This window comes from Euleptes europaea, chromosome 12 (genome assembly GCF_029931775.1).
Source record: "Euleptes europaea isolate rEulEur1 chromosome 12, rEulEur1.hap1, whole genome shotgun sequence".
Classification (NCBI taxonomy): domain Eukaryota; kingdom Metazoa; phylum Chordata; class Lepidosauria; order Squamata; family Sphaerodactylidae; genus Euleptes; species Euleptes europaea.
Genome location: NC_079323.1, coordinates 58,788,954 through 58,810,147, shown reverse-complemented (window position 1 = coordinate 58,810,147; position 21,194 = coordinate 58,788,954). Strand labels below are relative to the sequence as shown.

The 21,194-nt window shown below is 41.4% G+C and overlaps 1 protein-coding gene across 1 annotated transcript; it reads left to right on the top strand.

Moving 5' to 3' along the window:
• Positions 1–6,565: 6,565 nt before the first annotated feature.
• TMEM50B (transmembrane protein 50B) lies at positions 6,566–17,802 on the top strand. The gene is made up of 6 exons (XM_056858500.1): positions 6,566–6,745; positions 9,258–9,370; positions 12,516–12,583; positions 13,602–13,694; positions 16,483–16,540; positions 17,572–17,802. The coding sequence occupies exons 1-6, from the start codon at positions 6,647–6,649 to the stop codon at positions 17,615–17,617; spliced, it is 477 nt and encodes a 158-aa protein (XP_056714478.1). The 5' UTR covers positions 6,566–6,646; the 3' UTR covers positions 17,618–17,802.
• Positions 17,803–21,194: the final 3,392 nt, after the last annotated feature.

Here is a 21,194-nt window from a genome sequence, read left to right as displayed (position 1 = left end):
GGCTTGTTGACAACCTTAAAACTGGAGCAAAAAGCCCGTGCGGAGTCACAATAATGTTAAACCTATTTACATGCTGCATATTAAAGAAAAACAGCACTAGAATAAAATGATGTAGAGATGAGAGAAAGCATAGATGACAACTGAGTACATCTTTTGAAATAGCATGGCAACATTTTTCCAGGGTTTTGAACAAACAGGGAACCCCCAGGGAACCCCTCTCCTGACATCATGCTAAGACAAATTAAGCCCAAAGTCCTTTTCGCAAAACACATTGACAATAGACTTATAACATCAGAAATTGGAAAGGTAGTGTTCTTTTTGTTATTCTCCCTCCAAGTATTGCTAGTAGATATCTTTCACAGTCAGTTAGCCACTGTTGGGATTGGCCACATTTTCTCTAATACAAAGTACTATGGTTTGAATGCTTGCAAAATGCAATCTTGTTCAAAAATGTGTAACACCACACATTTATTGAATAGAAAGTAGTGTTGCAAAGCACTAAATGTTTGGAGGGATTTTTTAGTTCCATTTCTGCAACATTGTCGTATGACTAGTTTGCTGGAAGGAATAGTACCAATAGGGATAGGAAAAATGCTGTAATTCCTGTGTCATTTTCAACAGCTGGTTTCCTCCCAGGTTTTTGCAATAATCTCTGAAGGTTCTGGAAATAAGGAAGTAAATTCTCACAGGCAGCTGAGCACACGAGTGGGTGAAGAAAGCACAAGTGAGGAAGAATGGTAGAAACACTGGGAAAGAACCAATTGTCCATAACTGGTATTATTCTTATCAATATGTGTCATGATGGGAATTAAACAGGTGCGGCATACAAGGAAATCATGGCCTTAGAAGGGCTCTTAAGAAACACTCAAGTGTTTACAACTGATGAGGAGAATGATGCATGCAAAGTATTTAACAGAGATCACTTGTGCCCAAAGTGCGATAAATTATTTTATTAATCTAATTCAAATGTGGTATTGGAGGAGAGTGTTACGGATACCATGAACGGCAAAAAAAATAAAAAAATAAAAACAAGTCAGTGGGTTATAGATCAAATCAAGCCTGAACTGACCCTAGAAGCTAAAATGACTAAACTGACGCTGTCATATTTTGGTCACATTAAGAGAAGAAAAGAGTCACTGGAAAAGACAGTCATGCTAGGAAAAGTTGAGGGCAGCAAGAAAAGAGGAAGACCCATCAAGAGATGGATGGACTCAATAAAGGAAGCCACAGCGCTCCATTTGCAAGACCTGAGCAAGGCTGTCAAAAAGAGAGGACATTTTGGAGGGCTTTGATTCATAGGGTCGCTGTGAGTCGGAAGCGACTTGACTGCCCTTAACACACACACAATGCAAACGAAGCATGATTAAGCTTTTTTTTTTTTTTAATAATTTTTATTTTTTTCATTTAACATAACACAGAAACAATATCCAATACTAAAAACAGTAGTAGTAATAAAAACAAATAATATCACTAATTTAACAATAAAATGACTTCCCCCTCTCCCATCTAAAAATAAATTGTATAAACTTTTGCTAACGGAGCTAATCCCAGTATTATTTTAATTAACCTTATCCTATCCAACATTATTAAATCGGTACCTAATATAAAATTAATACAAAGTATAGATAAGGGATTAGATCAAAGAGTATCCTTTAAACGGTCCCATTGAAAATTGATTTTCACAATAAGTTCTCCAAGCCTCCCATCCCCCCCCCCCAAAAAAAATTGTACATTATCATTCTGGTTTATCGAAGCTGTCAGCTTCGCCATCTCAGTCAATCCCAGCATCTTTTGTATCCAGTCTTTTTTGTCTGGTGAAGCATGATTAAGCGTTGCGATGTGCAAAAACGGCGCAGGCCTCGATCTAATTGCTAGGCCTCGACCAGCGCCAGCGCAGGGGACGTTTCCCTTCTCCTTGGACTCCGCGCCCCTGAGGCGCAGCAGCCCAACCGGTAACCGCCCCTCGCCAAAAAGCAACCGACGGAAACCGCGGAGAGGGCGGGGCCGCGCGACACTCCCGCCACGCCCCCCGCCTCCCAACCCAAGCCTGCGTCGCACCGCAACCGCCCAATCGGCGGTCTCCTAGGCAGCAGCAGCCCCCCCCTCCCTCCTTCCTCCTCCCTCCTCCCTCCCCCCCCTCCTTCCACGCGATAGCTCCGCGCCGGACGCTGACTGGTCAGAGCTCCTGTCGCTCCCCCTGACGCAGCCCCGGGGTGGGCGGAGGCAGCCAGCGAGCCAGCTTGAGGCGGCGGATGGAGCGGCGGGGCCCTGTCCAGGTGAGGGGGGCCGCGAGAGGCAGCCGGTGCCGTTTCTCAGGCTGACGCAAGCTGTTTATTTAATCTTAATTCGGGCCAAGGAAAGGCAAGTGCGAAGTGAGAAGGGATATGGTTACCCGCACCCGTTCGGGTGCAATAAACGCAAGCTGTTTATTAATCTAATTAATATTAGATTTTTTTTAATTAATTAATCTAATTATTAATCAAGTTGATCTAATTCGGGCAAAGAAAAGGAATATGCGAAGTGCAAAGGAATATGCAAATACAAAGTGCAAAGGAATATGTTTATCCGCACCCGTTCGGGTGTTTATTAATCTAACGCAAGCTGTTTATTAATATAATTCGGGCAAAGAAAAGGAATATGCAAAGGAATATGCAAAAGGCAAATGCAAAGTGCAAAGGAATATGTTTATCCGCACCCGTCAGGGTGCGGATAAACATATTCCTTAGCACTTTGCATTTGCCTTTTGCATATTCCTTTGCATTCCCCCCCCCCCATTAGTTTTGTTTCTGTGGGGAATTGTGAGGTGACTTTCGAGGGAGGGGGGGCTTGGCCTCGAGCGCCGCCCCGCCCATTATCACGAGCTGTTGGGCTAGACACCCCCTCCCCCCCCCCGCGCCCCCACTTCCTTTTTGAGCATCGGCGGGAAGCGCCGCGTTTCCCGGTGGGCTTGCCTTTTAGTGGGGCAGAAAGACGCTTCCTCCCGCTGAATGGGCCCCGGGGCGGGGGATCGTTTAGTGGCTTTGCAGGCTGACCTTCGTGTGATCACGGGGACCGTGAAAGGGCGAGGAGGGCTTTTGGCAGGGTACTTATCCTCCCTTAGAGAGAACTAACAAGCATGAACGATCTCGCTCTCCCCGGGGACACTTATGCACGGGGGAGGGGAGAGGGTACGCCGCCCTGGAGATGCACATTTTTTTCCTATCTGAGTTCTCAAAACCTAACAATAAGCCCCCATGCAGAGTTTTGAGAATTTGGGAGGGGAAAATGTGCATCTGCGGAGCAGCAAATCCAAGGCAAAACCTCCCGTGCATAAACGGCCAGGGTGTCCCACCCGTCTTTATAGAAAGAGGAGTTTAAGTTTAAGGATGGGTGTGAAAGCTGGACAGTGAAGAAAGCGGATAGGAAGACAATAGATTCCTTTGAAATGTGGTGTTGGAGGAGAGTGTTACGGAGTCCGTGGACGGCCAAAAAAACAAATCAGGGGGTTCTAGATCAAATCAGGCCTGAACTGACCCTAGAAGCTAAAATGACTAAACTGAGGCTATTGTACTTTGGTCACGTCATGAGACGACAAGAGTCACTGGAAAAGACCGTCATGATAGGAAAAGTGGAGGGCAGCAGGAAAAGAGGAAGACCCAACAAGAGATGGATTGACTCAATAAAGGAAGCCACAGCCGTCAATTTGCAAGACCTGAGCAAGGCTGACAAAGATAGGACATTTTGGAGGACTTTCATTCACACACACAAGTTCTCCCATTATAGTTCACTCTCAAGGATGGGATTTTCTGTTTGCAGGGACGCACCTACACTTGCTTCTGTGATTTTTGGGTGGGGCGAAACCTGGTTTTGGGATGAGTACCGTAGTGAGAATACTAGGGCAACAATATCTGGCTTGTGAGTACATCCCATCCTTGCAGCCTTCCCCTTAATTTCACACAGGAATTGCACCATTCTGCATCTTTTAAAATCTAGTTAAACCGGTTCTGCTTGTGGAACGACGCACTATGCTTGGAGACTAAAGTTTTCTCTGGGTGCTGGCACAGATTATTATCTGAACGGAGCCTCGGCAGCATGCAACAACATTTATTAAATCTTTAATAAAAGAGTTCAATGTTCTAAAGTTGTATTAAGGGAGTTTGGTTGCTAGTGAAATACCTGCTCTATCTCAATCTGTGTTGCACTAGTCAAAAGTGGAGGTTGGGTGTTTTGCTTGTTGTACTGAGGCCCCCAGTGTACCCATTGTATTTTTCAGAGGCTTGATTGTTTCTAAGTATTGCTTTTTAAAGAATTGCATCTTCTTTTCACTTTTAGTTTCTGTTCCTAAATCCAGGATCAGTGATTCTCAACAGCTCAGCTGTCATTCTTTACCTTATTAATTCTGGGAAGGCTTGAAGAGACTCTTGTCCTCATGAGCCTCTTTAGGTCATAGTCTTATGATCTCTTCCTTAAGGTATTTGTAACCAGTGTGCAGCATGTCTCTATGTGCATTGATCATGCATGAATAGATCGTCACTGATCATCTGCTTTTTATTGAGGATATCCACCAAGATTTTTTTGGCTTCTGGGACCTGAGCAATGTGGCCCTAAAAACAAACAAACAAACAAAAAACCAACATACATTTTGGTACATATTAAAAGGTGGCTGCAAGTAAAAACAACAACAAAAATTTTTTGGCCTGAGCACTCAGGTACTGGCATGTGATTGGGCAGTTTTATTATGAAGAGTGCTCGTGCCAAGTTAAAAAAAAAGTTTTCAGAGGGTAGCCCGGTTGGTCTGCAGTAAGAGTTAGATTTGAATATAGTAGCACCCTAGAGACCAACAAGATTTTCAGGGTTAAGGTTTTAGCTCAGCAAAAGCTATAACTTTTCAGCACAACTTTACAAATTATAATATTTCTAGTAGCCTGATGATGAATTTAGCTCTCTTGCTCCCACAGACTGTTGTTTGGGAATGGCTTATGTGGTAGATGTTTTGACTATGCACGTCAACCCAAAAAAAATTTGTTTGACAGTTTCCCTTAGATCTTCATTTGTGCAGTTATTTGTTTTGGGTAAGATTCACATGGGAGGCTTGTTGTAGATAGTGTTCCAGGATTTTTAGTTTGTCATGTTCTGATCGTGTGTAAAATACTGGGAACATCGGCTGTTAAGAAAAAAATGAATTACTGCTGCTTCTTCTTCTAATTTTATATTTTTAGATCATCCGTTTACTATTTGCGGTCTATTCGAATACAGAGTTTCTGTGGGCTGTATGATTAGGTTTAACCAAAGAGAAGCCTTCTAGTTGGCACTAGATTTGAGGAAGGCTCTTTACAGAAAAGAAAGAAAAATCTTGCATTAATGACATGTTTCTGGAGAGCTGGCACTTTCTAAATACATTCTAGTGAACAAATTCTCCCTTCAGCTTCCAAAAATAAAACTAGCAAAGTGGCTTACAGCCCATTCGTGACCTGGGAGGGCAAAAGTAGTTAGGAGGTGTGGAAGGGCCTGCGCTGGCGCCTGGCCCACTTGCACCGCCACAATCAGTATGGATGCCGGTGTTGGGGTGCAGATGCTGCCGACGGCAGCGTTGCCCCAGAACGCCGGCTCAGCCTCCTGCCAGCGTCCTGACAGCGCACATCCATGCACCAGCATCCTGGGGGCGTTCCAGGGGCAGAGCCACCTTTAGACAGCCTCCTTACCCCCTTTCAGTTTGGGAACGCCCCCTTTGCCCTTACTTGTATTTACGCCACTTTTTTAGGTTGGCGTAGCCCCATGGAACGCTATGGAGCGGATCCACGGGGCTTGCAAGTAAGGGCAGCTTTCTGCCTTTGGTGGGAGGGCCGAATCCTCCTTTGGCGGTGCCACCGCCACCAGCGTAGCCCCTCCCCTCAGGAATGGGCTGCCCCAGTATCCTTGGAGCCCAATCCTAAGATTTGTTTGTCCCATTGAGTTCAAGGTTGTTCCTTTCTGGTAGGGCTATGACCCTAGTTTATTCCACATATCATTTTTAGACACTGGTATTAGTTGTCGCCATCCAGAAGTGTTCCTGAAACTTTATTTCAGATTTTTCATGTCTTGAACGATGTCTGTATTGCTTCAGTATCATAAATATCAAATCTATCCAGTGTATTTACTGCAGTTCTGTGTGATTTTTTAAATGTATACATTATGTACATATTGTATAATGTATCATCTTCAGTTTATATTATTATTTTGGGTTTTATGCTGGACTTGCTGGGACTGAAAAGCAGGCTTCTACTGTTACTCTGATTTCATACGATTTATTTAGTTTATTTCTGATTAAAGATGTTTAAAGTGAAGTGATACTTAATATCATTGCCAGATGTTTAAAGTAAAGTGATGGTTAGAGGGCAGTGGATAAGAGTGCCGGGCAAGTCAACAGCTGCTGTTTGTCCAGTGAGTGAAATTATATAGGTTTCCATATTGTGTCCTAATAATTTAGCCTTGAATATAAAAACTAATGTGTAACCCAAGAGAGAGTTTTAAGGTGAGTTTTTTACTCTGATCCTGAACATGTAACATGAAAATAACCCTGCTGATACCTTTGACTCTTCCCACTTTCCCCCCTCTCCTCTTAGGACTTGGAGGCTTGTGAAAATCTGATGTAAATACTCTGTTTAAGAAGTGAAACGCAATATTAAAAATGGCAGGCTTCCTAGACAATTTCAGATGGCCTGAATGTGAGTGTATTGATTGGAGTGAACGAAGGAATACAGTTGCTTCTGTGGTAGCTGGAATTCTGGTAAGACCAACAAAATATGCTAGATCAGTTTGCTGTGAAGCAATATTTCATCCCTACTAAGCATTGTGAATGATTAATATCTGGCAAACATCCACTTTTATAAATGTTTATACCAGCTCTTTGGATAATAAATAAGTCATAGGCATTGTTGCCTTGGGCCACTTTCTAAGTGCAGTTGTTGGCCGTGTTGGCCCAGAAATAAACTCCGGATGGACATATGCTAAAGGGCAAGCTTGTAAGATAACCAGCTAGAAGTTCAAGTGGCCCAAAGCCAATATAAGAATGCCTGTAACTTGAGCTGGGAAATGTTGCCATTAAGAAGTGGGAAGCTCTCACAAATAACAAAAAATGTCCACATCGCAGACTCTATAATGGCTCATACAACTAAGATAAGAAATGGCTCTGTCAACACAAATATAAGAAATAAAGTGCAAATTATGATCCATGTGCATTATGACTGATATATATATTTGTGGCAGTAAAAAACAGCAAGAGTCCAGTAGCCCCTTAAAGACTAACACAATTTCTGGCAGGGGATGAGTTTTCATGAGTCACAGCTCACTTCTTCAGATATTTGTGGCAGGTTCTGCCAGCCTGGGATTGACCTCTTCAGCTTCTGGTAACTGTAATGCTGATAATTGCCTGGCATGAATAATGGAGGAAGATGTTGTGTTTCTTCTCTATTACTTTGTGGATGATGTTTTGTGAAGGCCTGTGGCCACATACAAATAAATTTCTCACTGGTGTTTCTTCTCTTGAAAACTGGAAGTGATCTAGAACTCTGAGCACAGGCTTGCTAGATGAGCATAATGCCATGACAGTTCAGCACTGTTCCTGGCACACTGGATACAAGTGACAAAAGTGGTGACCGCTTTCCTAAAATGAATGTTGAATTCCTGAGTGACACATGGAGCCACTGTGGATTTGGATAAAGGCCTTTATACTTCAGCTTGGATCCTGGAGATGAGTTCTCTGTGTGCTGGATCGTCTCAGCTGCAGTATGAGCTTCCTCTTCTGTTAAAACTTCCATTTGCACAGGGACGAATGGAAAATCATTGATCTTGTGTGAACAGACATCTTAGTGGAAGAGGAAGCACAATCCACAGCAGAGACTAGCTAGTGGGTGCAGAGCTAATTAAAAGGACTCAAGCCTGCTACTCTACTCAGCAAAGTTTGGAACTTAAGTGGCTCTTCCACTGGTAGAAGAAAGTTTCACGTTTTGCCGAGTGTAGTAGTAGTCTACAGGCCAACGCAATTCATTAACTGATGAGGAATATTGTTTAGGATGATAAGTTTTTGTGAGAATCTTGTTCCTTTATTGTGACTTTAATAAATATTAACCATTAACAAGAATATAAAAAAACAGGTAAAAGATATTAAAAATCTGTGTTTTCTATCTTGTCATAGAAAGGGTCTGTTTACATAAAACGCCAAGGGAGTACAGCTGTCCACTTTCAAGGCCAAAATAGATATAACCCTGATTAGAAGGAATGATGTCCAAAAAGGATAATGTGTTGTCCTTTATTTGTTATATTTGCAGCTAATTCATCTGTCCTGCATCTATCTTTGTTTAGCTTTTTTTAACAATGGATCTCGTGAGTCGCATCTAGTTTGGCTGTTAAACGCAGTTTGCAGGAGAGGAGGAGAGATGAGTTGAGAAGCCTTGAAAAGGCTGTTTCACTGCCTGTGGCATCTTTTTGGTCTATGCTGCACTGTTGCCTCCACTTTGAGCTCATCCATAACAGATCACTCTCGCAGTTCTGTCTTGGAAGGAATCTGTCTCACAAAAATTCAGAATATATTTATTTATTATTCAATTTATACCCCGCCCTCCCCTGCACTGTCGGGCTTAGGGCAGCTTCCAGCAATAAATACAATAAGCACAGAACACATAAACAGTATTTAAAACATACAATAAAAGCTTAAAAACAACCCCTCATTAATAGAGATGGTGCCCTCTCTCAATGACCGGCTCCTATGGGAAGTTTTTGTCAAGGAGGTTTACCAAATGTTAATCAGAATGGCCCTTCACCTCCAAGGCCCACTGGCACAGCTGGAGGAGACACTGATAAACTGGGACGGAGGACAAACAGGAAAAGGCAAGGATAAAATGAAGAGTGTGGGGAAGGGAGGACAGGAAAAGGACAAAGGGGCAGGGAGGCCAGCCAGTCCATATAACCGTCGCTGTCCTCAACCATATGCCTGGTGGAACATCTCCATCTTACATGCCCTGTGGAACTGAGTTACACTGGTAATATCTATTTTTTTATTTTATTTCTACCCCACACTTTACCTTTTTTTTTTTTTTTTTTGCCTCCAGTAATGCCAAGAAGCTGGAAGGATCCCCTAGGTCCAAACACAGCACATTACCTATATAAGCTTAGAAGCTTGATTTCTGTCTTGGGGGTGAGAGGGTGAATCCCAAAACTAATAGGATAGAGAAGCGGATTGAATTATATAGGTTGCCTATGTGTAGATTTCTAATATGGCTTAATGGTCACTTGTCTCGCAGTTTTTTACAGGTTGGTGGATAATGATAGATGCAGCTGTAGTTTATCATAAGCCAGAAGAGATGAACCATGCGTTCCATACTTGTGGGGTGTTTTCCACGTTAGCTTTTTTCATGTAAGTACCGGTATATGCAAGTAAATTCCATACTTCAGAATAACAGCTGCTTGTAAATTGTCTCAAATAGCAAACTGTTGTAGGGGAAATAAACAGGAGTCTTGGGACACCTTCAAGACTAACAGATTTTTATTTGAGCCTGAGCTTTATTTGAGGTTTCATGCATCTGAGGAACTGGTCTAGTGGTTCACAGACCTTTTGACCAGTGCCAAAAGACCCTTGTGCAATATTTTCACAAGGGTCTTTTGGCACTTTGCTGGCAAATAAAAAGGGGAGGAAAGAGGCAATGATTATGCTTGGCCAGACACACTGGGAGCAAGCTCCTTGTGCTCATGTGTGTCTGCTCCCCTTCAGTTCCCATAGAAGTCACAATAACCGGCATCGCTGGCTTCTTTGTCATAGAGGTCTGCATTGCGGATGTGGGGTGAACTTTCAGCACTGGAGATGTAGGGAGACATCCAGCAATACACTCAGCTTCGTACAACCCGGAGTCCGAGGAATCGGCTGATTTCACTGAACCCGGTTTGGCCCAGCCTTCGCTGTCCTTCCCTTTCTCGTCGCTATAGGGCACCGGTTGCAAATCTCTCACACCAGCTCAATGCTGTTGGTGTGGGCTTGGGGTGATGATACTGGGACGGGGAACTCCAAGCCACTGGGGGGCTGAAAGGCTGCTCCTGGTAGTAGGGCAGAGAAGAGTGTGGTGACGCCTGCAGGGCAAACGGCTTCATGCTGTAGGGCATAAATTTGTTCCCTCTAGTCACCAAGGGTCTTTCTGTCTGTCTTATTCAACATTCCATTAGGAAGTGCTCAGACCAAGCAGAAGGGAAAGCAAGGGGTCAATAAACAAAAAAAAGTGGGGGAGAGACCCAACCTGAAAAACCAAAAGCTGGATACCCAAAGGTTGGGTGGAGAAAGATAAAATAATGTTATGTAGAAATATATTTATTTTAGGGCGCTTATATCAGGGTTAAAAAATTAAACATGATAAAACAAAGCACAATACCAACTATTAAGGTTGATAAACTTAAACCACACACCATACGCATTTTGGCCAACTGGCCTTCATCAGTGGTCAGATAAAATCCCATATAATGCACACACAAACAATATACAAATGTATCACAATATATAAACAGATTTATAAAAGCCCAGGTATGTGTTTAGGGAGTCTGAAAAGAATAAAAGATAATGGTTAATGTCTCAATTCAATATCAGCAAATTTTGTGATTCTTAATAGAGGTATTTGGGTTACTTACATATAAATTTTCAAATTTGAAAGCCCATTAAGGTGGAATACCTGCAAGTTGTTCTACTCTGTAAAACAAGGTCAAATAGTGGGTTGGCATACCTAATTCAATATTTATCTAAGACAATTTTTATATTAAATGTACAAATGTATGATCTACATACCTGGGCTGTATTAGTCTCCCATACAGAGTGTGCTGCTAGTATCAACCTGATAAAGCTGGTGATCCTAAACTGTTCTAAGTAGTGTGAGTAGAATGATGTAATCTCGAAGACTCATCGCGACCTGTCACTAATTGGAATGATGCTCCTCTAAGTAGGAGAAGGCTCGTAAGAACGCTCCTGTTAACAGTAGCCAAGGTTATCGGATGCAATACAACATAGCTAGAAATAGAAACATGTTAACCATTACAGACAAAGCCAATCCATATCTTCATTCAAGCCGTTGGGAGCCAGAGTTCACAAAGTGTAAATCCAAAACATTTCTCTTTTCCTTAAAAGTCTCTGCTGTAAATGAGACGTTGCTGGCACTTGTTCAACAGTCCAGAAGCGAAGGTCCTTATCAGTGTGAGCAAAGGTAACGAAGTGCTGAACAAGAGGTACTGACCTCTTTTTCGTTCTGATACAGCTCCTATGCTCACAAATACGCATCTTGATGACATAAGTTCATAGATAAGGTTGCAAGGACATTGTACCACATACATTATGCCACCAGAATTGCAATTAACGAATCCGTTGATGTAAAAGATTCTGTCCCCAATAGAATTGTGGAAGGTCTTTCTTTTAACAGAATAGGGGCACACAGCAGTGTCCACATGGGAAATTCCCTTGTGGCAAATCCTTCCCATCTGTAGTATTTTTCCTAGTGGTTGGATCTTTTAGAGTGCTACTCACCAGAATGTCTTGGAGGTTTCTGGATCGTTTATATGAAAAGAGGGGGGTGGGAAGAGCTACATCTAGGAATGTTTGATAACAGATGCCAATGTTTTTGTATGATGCTCTTAATTTTGGTACACACACTGTTATAAGTTAGAGTGATAACAATCCGATCGTTATTATGACCACTGATGAAGGCCAGTTGGCCGAAATGCATATGGTTTGTAGTTTATCAACCTTAATAGTTGCTACTGTGCAATCATTTTTAATCTTTTTAACCCTGATATAAGTGCCCTAAAATAAATATATTTCTACATAACATTATTTTACCTTTCCCCCCCCCCACAAACAGGTCAGGCCTCACACATTACTAGGCCCCCATCTTCAGTTTAGTGCTAGCATTTTGCTGTCCAGTGAGAGTTAATGACAGTTGGGTTCTTTCTTCCATGTGGGACTGCACAGAAGACACAAAGATGAATACAAGGTTGCACTGTTGTTCATCAAGTGTCTTCTATCCCTCCCTCCTTTCCCTTCTGTGGGCTGCCAGACTTTTGCCAGGACCGTCAACTGCTCCACGGCAGCAAACGGAGAATTGGGGGAGGACCTCTTTCCCCACCTGTTATATGTCTGATTGGGTGGGAAAAGCTCTGGCTGCAGCTCAAGGGGGAGGGGGAGCATTCCAGAGGCAGAACTCTCTAGAAGCTTGGAAATCCTGTCTCTGCGGCTGACCTGCACAATTCCATGTGTGCCTGCGGATAACACACTCTATGAACAATTACAGGTAAGTGCAACCTTGATTGTCTTAAAATGTAAAAACTTTAATAAACCGCACTGCAAAACTTTCGTTACTCCTTTTCATAGTGGAGTTCAGCTCTTCAAAGATGTCATGCCATCTTCACTGATTATTTATTGAATTTGTTTCAGATTATAAATAATGCAGTACAGATTGCCTGTAGGATTTTTTAAATCTTTTAACTAAAGAGCAATCCAAGCTATTGATCAAGTTTTCTTTTTCCTGTTGTAGGATAAATGCTGTATCAAATGCTCAAGTGAGAGGCGATAGTTACAGTGATGGATGTTTAGGAAGAACAGGTAAAGCTGCTCCTGTTTATCTGAATCAATTGTGTATATAAATTTACATTTACATCCTGATCACAATATGTGCTTTGCAAGCAAAGAACTCTTTAGGATGGATCATAACAAAACTGCTGCTCTAGTACATAATATTTTCCAGGTGGTGTTTGTAGATGGGATGGTGTTAGAATCTCCTCATACAAGGAGGCGATAAACATTATTGTTAATTATTTTTAGTAGTATCTAGCTTTGTGAATATAAATTTAACTCTGAAATCTCACCAAATAAGAGGTAAACGTTTAATTGGTGGACATCTGGAAAGCTGCTTGGTGTATAACAATTTTATTTTCCCTTCCTTTGTGTGGTTCAAGGTAGCTTTTCCTAGTTTATTCTCGACAACAATCATATGAAGCAGGTTAGATTGAAAGATGGTGACACTCCTAAAGTGAAGAGCTTATTTAATCAAAATGAATAATCTTTTCACTATATGCTGCCCTGGCATTGCCAGTGGAGTGTGTGCTAATACCCACCTCATAACCCTTACAAAACAAAGTCTTCGAGTTTTTGAGGTCAGAAAAACCTAGACTGAGGCATATCTCCCTGTGATTTATATTCCAGTTTTCCTGCATAATGTTACAAATTCACTTTCCTGGAATTTCTCATGATTTGGCGTTTGGAAGTACAGTACCCTTTGAAGATGTGTCCTGATGAAAGCTAGTGGATACTGAAATATAATTAGTGATGCTGCTTTGTACTGGCCTCCTCTTACTCACTTAGATCCTAAGAACAGTGATTAGAACACAGGATGATCTTTGCTGCTTCCCCATTTTTACTGGAGATGCCCCTTAGGGACAGGGTATCCTTGGGAAGGGCATGAGATGTCAGTGCAGCTCTAGCTGGAATCTCTTCTCCCTGTCTGCAACTCGGCCAGCACATCCCATGCTATTCTTAATTCAGCTCCCCTCAGGAAACTCCAGGGGAAGGAATCTACATTCTGTGAACGAGCTTCTCAGTTCCTGACTTGTTTTTCTCCCAGGTGCTCGTGTTTGGCTCTTCATTGGCTTTATGTTGATGTTTGGCTCACTTATTGCTTCCATGTGGATCCTTTTTGGAGCATATGTTACCCGAAGTAAGTTTTACCCCTTGTTCCTTTTTAAGAAAGAGAAAAAACTGTGGTCACAACCAAATTGTGGGCTAGTAGTGGAAGAACCAAGTTTAAATTTCTCTCTGCCACAACCTTGTTCCAGTTGTGTGTGTTTAGCCTAGCTGAGTTGTTAGGACAAAATAAGGTGGACCATGAATGCTGCCCTGAGGTTCCTGGTAGATGGGCAGGATAAAAATCCTGTAAGTAGAAATGACATTTTTCCAGTGAATATTAAGTGCATACTTAATTTGCTTTCTGTGGAAGGTAATTAAATCTGCTTAAATTGCTCACTAGAAAGCATGGTACTTACAAGTACTTAGAGGGCTTTTATGCATGGGAATTTTACTTTGGGTTCGACACTCACTTGACCCATACTATTCTGATCTGAATTCTCAAAATCCTATTCATGGTGGTTGCTTGTGCCAAAAAATGTCCTGGAGTATCAGGAGTAGGTTTTTGTAATGCAGAATCACCAGCACAAATTTGGGACGTCTGAGTCCCTGCCCCTTGAAAACCCTGCTTTGTAGTTGCCTGTAGTCTGCATGTACTGAAAGGAATGACAGGATTGCCCACTGGAAACAATGGGAGAGGCTGGAAGGCCCATTGAAGATAATGGGAGCCAGGATTGCCAGTTGACTTGTAAGGGGTGAACGTGAGTCAAAGTACCTATACATAAAGGACCAGAGTGGAAAATGTTTTCAACATTTACGGGCACCTTTCCATTAGAAATTGCCTGAAGTAGTGTAGTATACAGGATAATCAAAATTCAAATGCAATATAAAGCAGTCATAATATAGCTTAAATAAAAGTAGTAGATACCAAACAAGAATAATTTAAAGGACTAGTAAATCAAAACCTTTTACCAAATACCAAGAGCAGAGGACAAGGTAGTTGGGCAGACTTCTCTTGGAAGGCTATTTCATAAAATGGCACTGAAGAGGACCTAATTTGTGCCTTGATAGCCAAAGTGGATGATTTAAAGTGGATGGTCAGACTCATGTAGGAGAAGGTGCTCTCTGAGATATATCAGAGTATATCAAAAATTAAAAGTAATAACCAGCCCTTCAGTTGAGCTTGGAAGCTAAAAGTAGCCAGTGAAGCTATGCCAAAATAGGAATATGTTCTTTTGACAATAGCCAAGTTGCATAACTGCACATCAGCTGAACCATCTTTAAAGGCAGCCTCTTGTACAATGCATTACAAAAACCCAGTCGTGGGAATGCCAGTGTTGGATGACTGGCTGAATCCTGCTTATCAAGGAAATCTGAGGAACCCTGGAATTCCTTGCCAACTGAGATTGCGTAAGACCTTGTAAGATCTCATTTACTGTTTTGAATTGCCAAGGGAATACTTCCTCTGTGCATTTTGTTGCAAGATATTGGATTTAGTACCGTCTTCTAAGTATTGAGGACCAGGTAGGTGGTCTTACGATTGGCAGAAGGCACTGGATCCTAAAGCGAATTCCCCAATGCACAAGGCAAAGTTGGGGAAAGTTAACTTTCTAGTTGAGCCAGTAGGAAGGGGGAGCAAGGAACAAACCCATGGGGAAGAGTGTGGGGCTTGGAGGAAGTACAGTTTCCTTCCCTTGTGGCCCTATGCTTGTCATCTACTGTTGTTGTGATTCAGTTTCTTTGACAAATTCTGTACTTATTATACAGTGCATAATTTTCTTCCAATATCTTGCAATTAAAGAGATATTGAATGGGTGAAAGTCATATGCTGACAGCACAAGTGTTTAAGTACATACTTTTATCACTGGTTCTAAACGCATATTTGCAACTTCCATTGATTATACTGAATTGCTAGGTAAGCATTATTGGGATTACAGCCCTCTTTTTGCTAGACATATTGATACTATGTTATCAGACAACTAGTAGATTAATAAAGGTAAAGGTAGTCCCCTGTGCAAGCACCATGTCATTCCTGACCCATGGGGTGACATCACATCCCGACGTTTACTAGGCAGACTTTGTTTATGGGGTTGTTTGCCGTTTCCTTCCCCAGTCATCTACACTTTCCCCCCAGCAAGCTGGGTACTCATTTTACCGACCTTGAAAGGATGGAAGGCTGAGTCGACCTTGAGCCGGCTACTTGAACCCGACTTCTGTTGGGTTCGAACTCAGGTCGTGAGCAGAGCTTTTGACTGCAGTACTGCAGCTTACCACTCTGTGCCACGGGGCTCATAGTAGATTAATACCTTACTGTTAATGAGTTACTGAGCACAACCCACCAGAAATATATAGCTGGGGCCCTAATCAGATACTACTTTTCTGGAAGAAATCTTGGCCTGGACCCTTACATATCTTTCCATGTTCATGGAATGTAGAAAGGGAAAGATTTGCCGTATTTATGATCTGCCCTCCACTTTTATCTGGGGATGTTACCCCATGTGGAGTACCCAGCTTGCTGGGGGTAAAGGAAAGATGACTGGGGAAGGCACTGGCAAACCACCCTGTAAACAAAGTCTGCCTAGTAAATGTCGGGATGTGACTTCACCCCATGGGTCAGGAATGACCCAGTGCTTGCACAGAGGACCTTTACCTTTTATAGCTCTGTTCACTTGACTCTTCATCTGTGCAGGGAGAGGGTAGAAAGGGATATAAGATGCCTCTTTGAGATCTGGACACAGTTTGGATATTTGAATACCCCCTCCCCAGTCATAGAGTGGGAAGCAATCATCTTCACCCAGTGTCTTTTTTAAAAAAATACTGTTTCATAGCTCAACTAGAAATTTAGTATGGAGAAGATTTGAACATTTGTCTTTACTTTGTAGATCTTAATGTCTATCCAGGATTAGCAGTGTTTTTCCAAAATGCGTTGATATTTTTTAGGTAAGTAACACATCTAAAAGTTGGATAATTGTACTAATTCTGCAGATGTTAAAGTTTCTGGAATTCTAGGCTCGATTCACATAAAACCTTGGCTTACTTAAATCATGGTTGATGTGATTTTCTGAACACAAGCCACTCCACTATCTAGCTATTTAGGGACAGCGACATCATGATGTGAAACTGTTGTTTGAAGTGGGTATATAAATTGCCGATAATCTTAACTATGATCTGACATGTTATATTGATTTTGCAAACTAAGCTAAAATCATGGTTTCACTTTGAACTGAGTCTTTAGTCAGTATGACAATGATGTGAAAATAAAGCCCAAGTGCATTTTTCAGTCCAGTCATAAAAAATGCTGGGGCCTGTACACACATGAGGAGGATAACTGTACTCACAACTATTCCAGTGCAATCTTGCAAAGGCATCATGTTATCTGTAGGCACCATCATCCAGAGGAGCATGACAGTCATTCTACCAGAAGCTGTTAATAGTAATGTTTATCTATAATGCCTTGATTTTCTAAAGCTGAGAAATTCTCAAAATAACTTACAAGTGATTAATATATTAAATAATGTTTATAATATGAATACAATAAAGATGTCTGAGTTTGAGGCACTAAGTGCCTGCTAGTCTTTTGTAATCTGTTGGCTCTTCACACATGGTTGTCTGAACAAAAATCTGTGCGAATTGATAACTTGGTTCAAACATATAGAACAAAGGATATTCACATGAAGTGCTGAAACTAAGAACTATGTATAGGGTTCCTCCCATCCCCTTAACCGTTGAACATCCCAGTTAAAGCAGTTCACAATAACATTTGAAAATGTTGCAGTGATATTACAGGTTTTTTAAGACCAAGGTTGTACGGGGATGCCAATATGAAAAGGAAAGAAAATAGGTAACAAGCTTTCTGTGTAGAGATCCCTGGTTCTGTGTCCTGAATTTTGAGATATAGCACAGACAATTGGTAGAGATACAACAGGGGGAGGGAAAAGAATACTTACATATCTAAACTTCTGTCTTTACAGTACTCTAATCTACAAATTTGGAAGAACAGAGGAATTGTGGGGCTAATATGTTATTCTCCCTGCTGGCTTTGAGTCCTGTATGTACATATAACTTCCATTTTGGCCATTTTAAATTTGCCAAAGTCATAGATGTCACATTATGCATTTTGTATGTTTTTTTAAAGTTAATTAAGATTTAAATATTCTGTTCAAAAATTCTGTATTTAGCTACCTTTTAATAGAATGGATTTGTGAATATGTACATACCTGTATAGAGATATATAAAAATGAATGTTAACCTTCCATCGCATTTGGCAAACTTTTCTGCTTTGCTAAATGGAGAATGTGTTAAGGTGAATTAGATCAACGGTTCATCCTGCTTGCACCGGTGAGCTGTAGTAGCTTCTCTCACATATTAATCAGTTGAGGGATAAAATGTTTGGAATAAATGAGGTTTAAGAATCTTAGAATATAAGATTCAGCAAGTTACCTTAAGGCAACCATTGTTATAATGCATGACATCCAAGAAGATCCAGTTTCATATGCTTTTTGAAAAGGTAGTACAATTGATAACATCTGAAAATTCTGCCTAGTGCTAATTTCCCAAGTACTAGGACTATTGCCAAAAAGTAAGCCTACTGAACATGGCTTGAAATGTGTATGAACGCTTATTTAACAAAAGGTTTCTTTAAAAATCAGTCTGTATACAGGCACATACGTTTAGGTCTGAAGTAGTAAAGGGACAAGGTTAGGGACAGTCTTAACATGCCTGAGCAGAATGTAGGCATGAAATTCAGGTGGGTTAATCACAAAAACCTCATCAATACTCTCTCTCTCAGAGGCCTGTTCACCTATGCCCCTCCTCTACACATGACAATACTGTGAACAGGCTTCAAGCTCAGTGGCAACATCCCAAGGAGGAAAGAGGGAATTCCCATATATATATAAGGTCTCTTCGATATTGGCACTATTTACGAAATATGCAAAGGAGAGCTCATTGTGCAAATCACAGGATCTCCTGCTCTGGATGTTCAAGGAAGGAGTGTAAATGTGGATAAACTTTAGGATACACTAGATTTTAAACAAAATGAGTAAGGAGAAACTATTTTTTTAAATAATCTCTTGCTGCAGGATTATCATTTAAGAATTTTATTCGTACCAGTTACAGTGATGCGAATATGTATAATACACTGTCATAAACCAGAGGTAACTTTATTGTGTGGCCACCCAAACTTGAATAACTTGGCTTGATTTGCGTAACTTAATAGCACATGAAATATACTCTGGCATGAGAAGATTACAGGGGAATGATGAAGACTCCGGTGAGCTGACCATTGAGGGGGCCTAACCAAGGACTTCTTCTGAGTCTTCTATCTCCTATACATCATTTCCACAGTTATGATGTTGATTTTTAAAACCAGTTTTGGCTGCAGAGCCTTTAGTGGATAAACTATGAAGCAAATACTTAAGCTGAGAGTTGTCCTGTTACCTCACTCTTGTTTTGTACCTGTTTTTTCCATCAAACTGTCACTTCAATCTAATACTTAATTTGGTCTAACTTGGTTGTTCGCAGTAAAGTAATTGAAATCAAATAAAGACTTGTAATGTATTGTTTTAAAAAATGAATATTGGGTTAATTTCAGTTGGTTGTAATTTGTTTATGTATGTAGTAGAATCACAATAGTTTTACAAAAACCAACAGCAATTCTACAAAACCAAACAAATTCAAGTTATGGCAACATTATTGCAGGACAGCAATTGATGGTCTTAATAAATTTGTGTTGATACCTTTCAAGTAATAATTTTTTGCCTAGAAAATTTGCTAACTTCTGTAATATCAGCACCCTCCCCCAAGCAGTCATTTACGGATGTTATAAAAATACTTAAAATATTCAATCTGCTCTTCAGCCTAATATGTGTGTAAAGTGCCGTCAAGTCGCAGCCGACTTATGGCGACCCCTTTTGGGGTTTTCATGGCAGGAGACTTAACAGAGGTGGTTTGCCAGTGCCTTCCTCTGCACAGCAATCCTGGTATTCCTTGGTGGTCTCCCATCCAAATACTAATCAGGGCTGACCCTGCTTAGCTTCTGAGATTGATGAGATCAGGCTAGCCTGAGCCATCCAGGTCAGGACTCAGCCTAATATAGGCAATTTTAAAATACAAAGAAATGATAGCTCTTATTTTCCCCCCTGCTAGTACAGCTTTAAACTGATTTTAAAAACAAATAGAACACAGAACATAGTTTAAAAACACACACAAGACAAAAACGCTTGTGGGTATTTCAGCAGCCAGTAAAAATTACAAGATAAAAGCAAAATAAATCTTCACCCTCCCTACACTAGCAAAGAAAGAAATGTACAGCAAGACCACCACAGGTGACCTCACAGAGAAACACAGGCCTATATTTTAAAAGATGGACAGTAGCAACTTAAATTTAGTTCAGATGCACCTTTAGTTGATACACTAACCCGGCCCTCTTTCACCTGTAGGTCTCAAAGACCACCTTATTAACAACTCAAATCTTTTCTGGATGGCACTTAAGGCCAAAGAAAGCTGATAAGGCTGTTTGCCTTCCCCAATAGCTTCAGTCCATGGGATTAGATCGCGTAACTGGAAGATGCTGATACCTGTTGTGATGGGCAGGAGGCTTTCCTGCCACCTGAAGGGTAAATCAAGCCACTCAGATGAGCCCATAGGAGAGCTGCTCCGGCACCCAATTACTTTTCAGAAGGGGGATGGAATCTTGGAGGGAAGCACAGCAGGAGAGAATTGGGTTCTGCCTCAGGGAGAGAGCGGTGACAGCTCAGGAAAAATAGCGGACAGTGAAGTGTAGCTCTGCCTGGTAGTGCAGCAGAGTGGTTTAGCTCTATCTCTGGGGGAGAAGAGAGTGCTCAATTGTTAGGCCTGTCTCTGGGGATGAACAGACCTTGTACAATTTAGTCTCTGGGGAAAGGGCAGGCTGGTGTGGGTGGAATCCTGTGTGAGAGAGAGGATCCAACTGAGTGGCTTATCAATAAAAATCTGTTTGTGCCTGAAAGCATTGTAGAAAAGTAGCTACACTATGAAGTCATAACCATTTACATTTTTGTGTCTCAGCCAGGTTTCTACTTGGTCTACCTTGGGACCTGTGCTGCTGGTTTGTTCCTTTAAAACAAACCTAAAAATAAATTCATCATCTTAGTTGTTTATATATTAATTCAGCCGCAGTAATCTCACTCTCCTTGTGCACCACAAAACTTACCTCACAGCAGTGAACCCAAAGCCTATACACTCGCTACCTGTAGAACACCTGGAAATTGAGGGGGTTTTGTCGCGCGCAGCGTGTCTGGACTTCAGGAGTTTATCTGGTAGCAACTTCACACCACACAGTTCTGCTATGTACAGTTTATTTACAATATATACAGAGTCCTTTCGCTGTTAACTTTCACAGCTCTGAGCATCAAAGTGCTTCGCCAGCTCCAATATTTCAAGCAAGACAAACCTACATTCCATACACAGACTTATATATACATTCATGACCAATCACAGTTCACCTGAGATGAGTCACTCTGGAAATCCCCGTTCCTGGCTGTACTAACTGGCTCAGACCAGCATAGTCACATGACTTAGCTGTCACTCTGATCAGTATGATCTGTTTAGCAAA

Excerpts from the sequence above, each read along its gene's own strand:
- TMEM50B (XM_056858500.1), top strand. The coding sequence starts at position 6,647 with ATGGCAGGCTTCCTAGACAATTTCAGATGGCCTGAATGTGAGTGTATT. Across the intron at positions 12,584-13,601 it reads TGGATGTTTAGGAAGAACAG|GTGCTCGTGTTTGGCTCTTC; the intron begins GTAAAGCTGCTC and ends TTTTTCTCCCAG. Across the intron at positions 16,541-17,571 it reads AATGCGTTGATATTTTTTAG|TACTCTAATCTACAAATTTG; the intron begins GTAAGTAACACA and ends CTGTCTTTACAG.